This window comes from Desmodus rotundus, chromosome 2, assembly GCF_022682495.2.
Source record: "Desmodus rotundus isolate HL8 chromosome 2, HLdesRot8A.1, whole genome shotgun sequence".
Lineage (NCBI taxonomy): Eukaryota > Metazoa > Chordata > Mammalia > Chiroptera > Phyllostomidae > Desmodus > Desmodus rotundus.
Window position 1 is genome coordinate 173,802,871 of NC_071388.1, and position 12,063 is coordinate 173,814,933.

General features: G+C 38.3%; 1 protein-coding gene across 2 annotated transcripts in view; it reads left to right on the forward strand.

Moving 5' to 3' along the window:
* Positions 1-295: 295 nt before the first annotated feature.
* The window catches only part of GLS (glutaminase), an 81,105-nt gene continuing 69,337 nt past the window's right edge, over positions 296-12,063 (forward strand). Inside the window, exon 1 of one of the 2 annotated variants that reach the window (XM_024563941.3) lies at positions 296-906. In XM_024563941.3, coding sequence (XP_024419709.2) covers positions 503-906 — 404 coding nt within the window. In that variant the 5' untranslated portion in view covers positions 296-502. The remainder of the gene's footprint in view (positions 907-12,063) is intronic. The other variant, XM_024563942.3, reaches the window with a different exon arrangement.

The window sequence follows — 12,063 nt, forward strand, 5'->3', positions numbered from 1 at the left end:
TCAGCATTTGCAAAGCAAGAGGAAGGGGCTATTCTGAGGCCCGGCCTGGCTCTCCCCCCACCCCGCCTCACACGTCAGTTTGCTTCCTCTCCCCGACTCCAGCCAATCCCCCGTCAGCTTCCTCGAGCATTAAGCGCCGAGATAAATTTGACTGCTCTAGTCCCCAATCAGAAGAGAGTTTGAGAATCTGAACCAATAGGAGTAGGCGAAGTGGGCAGAGCACCGGGTCTTCCCTCCTACCTAGGAGGGTGAGCGCGGAATGTCTCGGGCCCTCCCCGACACTTCAGCCTTAGTGCGGAGCCCTCCGCAGTGAGAGGAGCGCAAGCGGAGGCAGAGGCTTCGGGAGGCGGAACCACACCCACACCCACGTCGCTGCCCCTGTCCTTGCGTGTCCTCGCTTGCCCTTTCCTCCTCCTGCGCGATAACCCATCCCGGGAGGAGAGCGGCCGCCCACGCCCCTAGCATCCTTCCCTGTCCAGCCGGCACCGACTGACCAGGCGGCATGATGCGGCTTCGAGGTTCGGCGATACTGCGGGACCTTCTCCTGCGGCCATCTGCAGTCCCCAGCGCGGCTTTGAGGCGGGGGCAGCCTCTCGCCACGCTGTGTAGGCGCGCTCAGGGATGGGGACCGGAGGCCGCAGGCTCGGCGGCCGCCGTGCGGCTCTACCCGTGGTGGGGCGGGGGCGGCCGGCTGTCAGGGCTCCTTGCCCGGGGCCTGTCCAGCTCCCCCTCAGAGATCCTCCAGGAGCTGGGCAAGGGGAGCACGCAGCAGCAGCAGCAACCGCCGCAGCAGCCAGGGGCGTCGCCGCCCGCGGCCCCGCCAGCGCCCGGTCCCAAGGACGGCCCCGGGGAGACGGAAGCGTTTGGCAACCGCGAGGGCAAGGAGCTGGTGGCTTCAGGCGAAAAGTGAGTGTCTCCCTGGCTGAGGAGGCCTTGTTCCGCGTAGGGTCCGCCCGGGCGGGGCCTGTTGTGGGGCGGGATGGGAGTGGAGGTTCCAGGAGAAAGAAAGAGATGCCGGGCAGCCTGCGCTGTCTACACCTCGTGATTAGGCCTCGCTGCGCCCGAGCCTTCCCCGCAGGCGCCCCTCCGCGGGCCCACGGTTCGCTTCCTGGCCCGGGCCGCCCTGGTGGAGCTGCGGAGGCATCCATGTGGTTCAGCCCCCACCTTGGAGATGTGGCTGCCTGACCCACGCCGCGTGCGCCGCGCCCTGGCTCCGGGCTGCAGTAGCTGGGCACGCGCCCAGCCCTTCGTGGGTGATGCCACAGTCTACACAGAGTGACATTTAGGAGTCGGGCGTTCAGCAAAGCCTGTGCCTTCCTGACTCGTCGTTTTTCCAGGCTCGAGTTTCCTCTCAGTCTGCCATTCTTCGCTCTCTGCCACCATCTCTTTGGAAGCCAAGTGTGGGAGAGTATTCTTAATATTAACAGGGTGGCTCCTTCAGGCCTGTGTTGGGCCGTCGGGGGCACCGGAAATAATGTTTCCGAAACAGGATTGGGAGGAAAAAGGTCACGTGGTGGAGAAGATGGGGCACGCGCTACCGACCACCTGTGTGCGCTGTGGCTTCGGCCTGTCTGATGTCCTGCGTGAGGTGGGCGATTTTTAAAAAATAAAACTCAGAATTCCGAAGATGAAATGTGATGGGTAAAAGACTTAACCGAAACATTCGAGTTAACTTAAAATGATAGGATGTTAATTGACTTGTATCACACAACAGTTTAGTCTTAAAACGGGTTTTTCTTACACAGCATGTGAAGCAGTTCCCTGGATGTTTTGTCTTGTGTGTTATAAATGGACACAAATTTACCTGCCTGCTTGCTTTATACTTTACTATTTTTCTGATACTGTACTAACATTATACGACCGGTTTTTTCTCCTTTTTATTTATGTACTCTCTCCAGCTCCATAGTACCTTAAGCCAAATCGAAAGTATGATTCTTAATACTTTCAATATCAGGTCTGTTTAATATTTCCTGCAGTTGAAGTTGGAACCTTACTAAAACATTCCAAACTAAACTTTTCCCAGACTGAAAAAATACTATTTAAAAAAATTGCTTGATGGGCAAAATTTGTGGTATTATGTGATAATGATGACATGCTACAGAGTAAGGAACCTTATGACCATAGGCTCGTATTTAACATCTTCAGTTAGATAACTCAGATCCCTTCAAGATCTCAAAAGCTAGACTTTTGTGAAATTTCTACCTCTAATGTTTTTTAGAGACTGGAATGTGTATGGTTAATCTCATATGGTACTCACTTTTATTGAACATCATCTGTTTTATCAGACATGTAACTAGTTTAAATACCTGTGCCCAAAGTTACAGAATTGCCAAATGCAATTACTGGCATTTAAAAGTTGTCCCTGAAGACTATAAGGTAGGAACTGCCTTTTATTGAAAATGCCTTCCAGTCTGTCTTCAGGGTCTCTAGTGGCCCCCTTTTATTTCCCTTGTCAGGAATCTGAGCCCCTTTTATGATTGACATGTTTTCCAGAAGCTTGAACCTTCATTGCTTTCTAAATGATCTCTTGTTAACAATAACTTTGAAACACTATTTTGGCTGATAATAATTACTTACTGACTTATACTTAACTGACAATCCCTACATTAAAAAATGTCCTGTCCTGTCTCCCCAGCCCCCAGAGAAAATCAGTCTAGGCCAGGGAATCCTTCAAGAATATTTGCTCAGATGTCCTGGGAGTTTGAGTGGCTAATAAGATAATTTTGTATACCTTAGTTCAAAGGAGAGTCTTTGGTTTTTTGCCACCAAAGTTGGAGTAATAGCTGGACTGATTCAAACAAGCATACCTTGAAGATATTGTGGGTTCACTTACACACTGTTGTAATAAAGTGAGTATTGCAATAACAAGCAAGTTGTACTCTTTTTGCTGGTCTTGCCTTCAGTTTGGGGAAAAACCAAAAATGCCACACCTGCGAAGTACAGTAAAGCTAAATGCAAGAAAATGAGGCATGCCTGTATACCATAACCCTGAGAGCTTTCAGTCAAGGATTTCAAGAGTGAACCCCAGCTGTCTCCAGTTTATGTATAAAGTGAAGAGCACTGGTCTTAAGATTGTGAAAAAAATATTAATCTGGTTAAAGATCCAGTTTTCTGAATGATCTGCTCTTCAAATGTAGCTTTCCTACTTTGATTTCTCTCATTTTGCCTTTATGTAATAAACATTTTTCTTATGCTGGGAGGTAAGCCTCCAGTTGATCCTGTTATCCTTTGTAATGCTCAGCTTGCAAAGCATCGCCATCAGTCAGCAAGCCACCTGGAATGCCAGCACTCACTCAGGACTCTGTGAGGTTTTATAGAGGATTACTAAAAGAAATAGCCAGGTGAAAAATGAGTTAATATTTTGCAAAGGATTTACTTAGAACAGTATTTGGCATGTGTTAAGTATAACATAACTTTATTAAATAAGAATAAAATTGTTTGCTATTGTAAAACCTGACAAGGACATGGGTCTTTGAATTTTAGGCTCACACATGAGGAACTTTTTTAGTTTCTAGAAAAAAATTTATGTTGAGAAACTGTTTCTTGTAGGAAACTATGTGATTTGCACTGTTTACCCTTTTGCCCTGGTTACCAGTAAGCTTGGATTGAATTTAATACTTAAATATAGCAATTTTATTAGTTCACATGGCTGGGTATTTGCTTTTCCTTATTACCTTGGTCTAACTATATTTTATCAACCTTATATTATAGAAAGCAATGGGATATAAACAAGTTACCTACTTATCTTTTTCCCATGGTTAAACTCTTTGAGTTATTGTCATTCTAGGATTTGCCATCTCCTTCAACCAACTTCGATTTGGTTTAGATTAAGGTTTTACTACTATCTTTAATATCTTACAGAAAAATATAATGATCTCTGTCCAGTTTTCCATGTAGTGCTCTTGTTTGATTTTGTTATTCTGTCATTTTGAAACCACTTTGCTCAGCTCTCACAGTTTTTAAGTTGTCTCTCTACTTTCCTGACTTTTTGAATTTGTTCACTGGTTAAACCCTGAGGCTTAGGCCTTTGCTTCTTTTCATTTGTCTGCCTTCTCAAGAGCATATCCCTTCTCTCTGTTTTGACTGTTGTCTTTGTGTAGGTAATACTATCTCCCCTCCAAGCTCTGTTCTCTCATTTACCTCCACATATCTGATGACTTCAAATTTAAAATCTGTACCCCCATATCAATTCTTCTTCTTTTTAATCCTCACCCAAGGATATTTTTTAATTGATTTTAGGGGAGAAGAAGAGGGGAGGAATGGGGGGAGAGAGAGAGACAAAGACACCAATGTGAGATAGAAGCTTCATTTGGGTGTCTCCTGTACTCACCCTGACCAGGAATTGAACCCGCAACCTTTGATCAATGGGACAAGGCTCCAACCATCTGAACCACCTGGCAAGGGCCCCATATCCATTCTCTTGTCTCATTTCAATCTATTTTGCATATTGTTTTGAGATTAATTACAGACTTAATTTCAAAATATCACTGGAATAAGTATTATAAAAAAGTCACAGACCGTGCTATAGCATTGAAGATTCTTGATTAACCTTTATACCAATGCTTATCTTAACATAGTCATTTTTATCATAGTGTCTTTTCTCTGTCACACATGCCATACTTCATTTCTGTAAAGCTCAGAAGTATATTCTAGGGTCCCTGCGAGGGATTAGCAGGTGAGGATGAGCGGGCATTTTATTATTTAATTAGAAAGGAAATGAGTGATAAAACAGAAGGACCAGGCTGGGAAAATAGCAATACTTGTAATGCTCTTTAGAAAATAAGTAATCATACCCATGTTCTACAACGTTGAAAGTATTCCATTAAAACAACATCATTTTTTCTCTAACAGATTGGGAGATGTTAAGTTAAATCAAGTAATGCAAAGGTTGTGGGAAATGGGAACTCTTACAATGTTGGTAAAGTATAAATTAGTTCAGCTATTTGGGAGAGCAGTTTGAAAGTTACCAACTTTATATAGGATTTAGGATTTATATAGGAAAACTGCATATTCTTATGCAATAATTGTATGTATGCTCACCTATACAATGTCATGGCATTTCAAAAATATTTTGTAATTAAAATAGAATAATTAAAAATACACTAAAAGTGAAAGTGCACACAAAAGTGATTTCAGCTACCTTCAGATACTATGATTTTGTTTCAGAAGTTTATATTCTTAAGAAATGGAAAGTGAGGGCCAGAGAATCTTTACATTCTGTTGAGAATTGAATTTCAAAGTAAGATTAAATACTTATGCATTTTAGCAAAATTTTAATTAGGTCTGTAGAATCGTACTGATAATAAAATTGAGATAGCGTTTGGCAGATATAGATAATACATTTTGGAATCAAAAGGCAACCTCTGTTGAAATAGATGACATTCTGTTATGATCATTTAATAATGCATTTGTTTTTAATTTGTAAAAGCATATTTTCATTTCATTTAAGCTAAAATCAAAATTGAAAGTGTAATTAATTTCGATAGGGGTTTTCTCAGTGAACCCCCTCAGTCATTTTATTTGTGATTTCCTCAATATTAAAAAAATTTTTTGATTAGTTACCAGTGAGTTTTGTTTTAATGGCATCGTAACACATATACCACTTTTGCTGCATAATGTTTACATTAAACCACACATCTATTTAGCCGTCAATACATCTATACATGATCTGTAATTAAACTGCATGCTACTAAAAATGTTCAGATGAGGTTCACTGAAAGAGCATGCATTAGATCGAGAAATTTAGTCTCCTTGAGTTTTAGCTTCTTGTTTTCAGGCTTTACTGTTTCACAAAGAAGTCTGTCTACCTCAGAATCAACTAATTCAGGATATGACAATCAAATAAAATTTAATCATTTTGGGGGAGACAATATGTAGGGAAAAGTTATTGGGGAGGGAGAGGCAAGGGTAGGACACTATTTTAGTCTGGAAAAGGTAAATGTCACCTTGAAGAGAAATTTCTTGAAGATATTTGTGGGTTTCTTAGAGTTTTTAAAAAAAACTATTCAAAATTGGTAAAAAGCTATGTACCAGTACCTTCTTGTAGTACTGAGGTAAAGCAAAATTATGTCTGTAGAAACTGAAAGTCTAATTGTAGGATTTGTATTCTTTAAGGAGCTCAATCTCTAAATCCTATATAAACCAAGGAGTTTCTTGTCTGTGCCTTGTCACTTTTTAAGTCATTTGATACTAAGAGGAATGTTTGCCCTGACTTGTGTGGCTCAGTTGCTTGGACATCCTTTGGCAAAGTGAAAGCTGATTTGATTCCTGGTCAGGGGGCATGTCTGTTGTGGGTTCAGTCCCCTGTCGGGGCACATTATAGAGGCAACCAGTCAATGTTTCTTACTTGGATTGTTCTCTCCCTCTTCCTCCCTACCTCCTTCCCTCCCTAAACAAACAAACAAAAACAAATAATCTTTTCTTGAAAAGGAATGCTTAAGAAAGCCTAGTGAACTTTATATTTATAAAAATAGTTATTAATTATTGGTATCTCTAAGTGAGGTAAATAGCTTTCAAGTAGAGATGCTGTTAGTACGATTTTTGTCCTGGAATCTACTCAGATGTAAAATTGCTTTGGTTATGAAACAGTGCATATGACTGATTACTGGGTGGTTTTTCTGACCACCTACAATGTAGTAGAAACGAAATGTTAATGTGTCTTGGCTTCCTTTGGGATGTATTCCTGGTAAGTATGTTACATTACTGCTTACTAAAAAAATGTTTATAGTAAAAACACTTAATTTTAAAATACAGAACTATTGATATTGCATAATGAACAAAAGTTGATAACTTTCAGGATTTAGAAATACATTTTTTGCATACTAATTTTTAGTACAGGCCTCTAAAGAAGATTTTTAAGTTATCATATTGATAAGGATATTTTGAGTGACGTAGGTATTTCCTTAGATTCTTGTTAGGAGTTATTAAAAGTACAGACTTTCTGAAGAACAGTTTTTAAATTGTATGAAGAACTGTAAATATATTCTCTAGGGTGAACAAGGTAAGCTAAGTATAGAAAGATTTATTTACTAATATTTTGGCACAGAAAAGTGGGGGGAAACTTGTGCGTAACATTAGTGGAATGGTTAAATTAGGGTACATCTACATGAAAGTCTCTTACTTGGTTATTTAAAATGCATACAGATTCTTTTTATGGATATAAAGAAAATATAACGTTAGGCCAAAAGTTAGAATGCAGATTTTTTAATGATATCTCAAGTGATCTTAAGCTTTTGAAAAAAAATGCTTTAAAAAGTGATAGAGGGAAATAGGATGCAATAATAATAGCAGTTGTGGTTTGTGAGGCTGAACATTATTTTTCTTGTGTCCTTATAAGTTACTTTTAAGACTTCCCTTTATAAGTATATGTAATGGTTATATATAAGTATATATAATCTCAATCAGAAGAACCACACTGTTAAATTTTATTTATTTTTTAAAAGGTTTTATTTATTTTTTTTAGAGAGCGGGGAAAATAGGGAGAGAGGGAGAGAAACAACAGATCAGTTGCCTCTCGCATGCCCCAAACTGAGGACCTGGCCTGCAACCTAGGCATGTGCCCTGACCAGGAATCTAACTGGCAGATTTTCAGCCTGCAGGCAGGTGCTCAATCCACTGAGCCACACCAGGCAGGGCCACACTGTTAAATTTTAAATTGTTAATCTCTGCTATTCTCTTCTAGTCTGCTCACCTAATATCCTGTTGCTGGTATGTATGATAGTAAGCACCACTTACATGAAAAAAGATTATGAATAGGTTTGTACTGTTGCTATTTATCGGGATTATTCAGTTATGTTCACTGCAATTTTTTATTTCTAAACTATTCTTGGTATAAGTCTCCTTAGAAAATGTTGCATATTTTTCTCCCATTTTAAAACATTATAACGGATGGGGTCAGACATTTCCCATTATGTTTACTATAAGTGAGCATTACTACACAGTGCTAAAACACAGTGATGCTCTAAGCCAAGTGTTGGCAAACTTTCTCTGAACGGCCAAATAGTACATAATCTTGGCTTTGCAGGCTATCTAATCCCTGTTAAAACTTTTCAAATCAGCTGTTGTAACAAAACAGCCACAGACGATAGGTAAATGAATAAGTCATGGCTGTCTTAAAATAAAACTTTATTTACAAAAACAGGTAGTCCCCTGCTATAGTTTGCTGTTAGTGGCCCCTGCACTAAACTGTGTTTGGTTATGTAAGGTATTCTTTTTCATACTCTGATTGGTTCTGCTTTGAATGAGTTTGTTCTTCTGGTATTTTTGTATCTTTTTATCAGTTTCTATATCTTGTTCCTGTCCTTAATGTCTCTACTATAGCTATTTTCACTCTCACCTTCTATATCCAATTGCCCTTAGCTTTAAGAGAAATGTGGTAAAATAAATATAAAATTTACTGGTGTAACATTTTGTAAGTATACAATTTGGTGACATTAAGTACTCCCCTTACTTTTTAAAAGAACCCAGGTGAGCTTTATGTATAAAATGTGTGTACATAAGTCCTTTACATGTACATAGGTCCTGAGTCAATAAAATTTATGGTCTTTAGTGTAGGAATTTAGGAGATCTATTGGAGATCTGTTTTAGCAATCCAAAAACTGAGAATTAAAGTTGGAAATGATTATAAAGACATCTAATTCCCCCTCATTTTATATATTTTATAAACTGGCCACAGATATTAAAAGACCTAATCAAATTCATACATTATTAGGACTTTTTAAAAAATCTAGTATTAGCAGATTAGTAAAACACTGTGTTGAATTGATTACTTTCTGAGGTTCAAGATTGGAAGAGACCTTAAAATACCATCTCCCCAGCTAATGTACTTCTCTCTCCTTTTATAAAAATTCCCTTATAGGCTGTTACTCATTTTTTACTTGAATACTTCTTGACAAGAGAATTCACTTCCTTAGCAGGCAGCCCATTCCATCTTCAGAGCTGTTTTGTATTATGAGTAGCTTAAGTTTGCCTTTTATTAATATCTACTCATATGTATTAGTTATTTCAAAGAAAACATCTCTGCTGTGGTGTCAGTGTTCACAGAATTCATATAATACCTGTATTTTGACAACTAGAATGGTTTATTAAAGGATGCTTGACTAAAGGAATACCTGGTTAGAAGGACAAACAGAGTTGGACATTGGAGACATGATCTGCCATGTACTCATCCCTCCATCAGAGACAGCCAGATTGCCCCCCCCCAGCCCCACCACCACCTGTTAGACTTCTGAAGCTGTACATGTGGACAAATTATTATTAGCTGGTATGAATAGCCCAGCCATTTCCTCAATAAAGCTAGCTTTTGTGCTTCTTACTTTGGCTTGCTCTTGAATAAATTTCAATAAAGTCCAATCAGAACAGCAGCCCTAATTTAATATAATCTCATCCTTACTTTTTTCAGGATGCAGTTTTAACAAGGCAGAACAAAAATTTAATCATCTGACATTTTCAAGGGTAAAAATTGACCTTTGTCAAGAAAGCTGTAAATTTAGGGTGATCATCCACCATGACCTGCTTTTAGTTAGGCCACCATATGTGGTTACTTTCCATTTCTGGGTTTGTAAGACCCACCACGTGGGCCTCCCCCCAGCCTTTCAGGTTTAGTATGTGGCCCCTTTTTCATTGACACAGCAGGAAGGACATAGGACTGGAAACCAAGAACCAGATCTCTTAGACTAATTTTGGTCCAGTGGCTCAAGAGGTGTGTGACATTGGACATGTGCTTGATTTTGAGACTGCCCTTATCTGTAAATTGGGAACTGTTTACCCACCTTGCTTTACTGCCTAGGATTTTAAGATAAAACAACAGCTTTTTTTTTTTAAACAGTAAATTTTCAAAGTATGTAAGATCTTACTTTTATATTCCACCAACAATAACCCTTGGGGTAAAGTGACTTGGAGAGTAAGTAGAATTTGTCACTTTGTCAGACATATAATGGTATATGGTTAGCTACCAGCTACCTTCAGTTCAACTTTCAACCTCACAGGTTTAATATGCTGTTTACTAGTGATGATGAACACAGTAAGATCACTAAATTCAAAATGATAAACATTTAGAAATAAAAAATTGTTTTTAAAGATCATTTTTGGGGTGGTAGTTTGTCATTTATTAGTTGACTTAACATAGATTTCTTCCAACCATGAAAATTAGGTATTTTAATAACTTGTAGGTAGAAAAAGGTACTTTAATTCATATATCCTAAGTGTTGATTGTTTGCTGTTCTTTATAAACATGCAGTGAATGCTTACCTTCGTTGCTTTGGTAGTTCTATTTCCTTTGCCTGAAATCCCCATTTGTTGGCATGTTTCCAGCTCCTACCCAGCTTTCAAGTCTAATTCAAATTCTACCTATTCTAAAAAAGCTTGACCTTATTAGTCCACAGTGATTTCAGTGATTGGGTCCCATAGATCTTTTCCCATAATCCTACCTTACATATGTGTTCTATTTCCCTTTTAGGTTGTAAGCAACAACTAACAGCATTGTACATGTCATAGATGGCAGTTAAATACGTGGGGATTTTTTTAAAGAAATCATTTCTGTATTTTTAGGCAGATATTTTGTGAGGTAAAGTAGGGGAAGGAATGGGTAAAAGAAGGAACAAAGTGATAGTGAATGGATCTACTAGGCAGAAATTAGAAAGGAAATGAGACGATAAAATGGAAGGAATAAAAGTACAAAACAAGGATTTTTTCTTTGGAATTATTAATCAATGTTCAGTTTTAATTGTTGAGTGTCATTACAATTTTATGTTTTTCTCGAGGGTATCTGCAGGGGTCACTTGGGTTTATTAATATTGTATTAATATTAATCACAACACTAAAATGTTAATGTTATGGTTTGAAAGACTGCTGTAATCTTTTTTTGTTCATTAAAACTTAAATAGGATTTTCTAGTTACTGAAAACTGAGTTTTTAGCTTTTGAATTTTAATAGCAAAATATGTTATTGTAAAGTGTTGTCAGAAAGCCATACTCAATTTGAGGAGAAAAAGGGGACAAGAAAGATCTTTGGAGTAATTTCTACCTGTGTGAAGGTTTGGGGACAGTCTATACATTTGTTCACCAGATTGTTGACGATAACTCATTCTCAGATCAGAGTCTGAGCTTCTGAATGCTAAGATAGGTAGTATTTTATTTTTATTAATTTTTACGATTTATTTTGTGAGAATAGTTTTTAGAGATGGCTTAAATCTCTCTCTTGTGGATAAAATTTAGTCTCGTCCAAAAGCAAATAACTATCTTTCTTGCTAGCTGTGGCAATAATACAGTCATTTTTCTTTTTCTTTTTTTTGGTGGGGGGGACACTATGCTCTATAAGCTAAAGAAGTATATATGTATTTTATGCTATTTATATAGCTTTTAAGCAAAGCAAAAACCATTTACTGGTGTGATAAATACATAGAAACCTTATTCTGCAGTTTTGTAAAGTGGTAAACTACCACTGTCTGAAGTTTATTTGACAAACCATTTTCTGTTAATAATTGGTATGTTCAAATTTTTCACTGATTTTCTGGCTCAATTTTTCTTTAAATATTAAATTATTAGTATTGTTGAACACTTTAATGGTGTTAGATATGGGTATGGTCAAGAAAAACTATATTATAACAGTAATAACAACTAATAACTAGATAGTAAATTTGAAGCCCAGTATCCTATAGTGGTAAATGGCTTGGGCTCTGCATTAACAGAAATCCATCTCTGCCACTATACAGTCTTGGGAAGTTTCATGTGTCTGAGCCTCTGTTTCCTCATTTGTGAAATGGAGATGGAGTCATACATTTTTTCAACAAATAGTAAATTTATTAAGCTTCTACTATGTACCAGGAACCGTACTGTATTTTGGTTAATAAAAACACCTTATGTCGTAAGATCATTGGAGGGACTACATTAGAATGCATGCTCTGAGAGTATTTAGAATGTAAGTTATTCATTAATTTTAGCTCTTCTTTTTTAAATATTGCAGATACATTTTTTTAATCCTCACTCGGGGCTATTTTTAGAGAGAAACAGACACATAGATTGGTTGCCTCCCACACACCCCAACTGGTGACCGAACCCACAACCT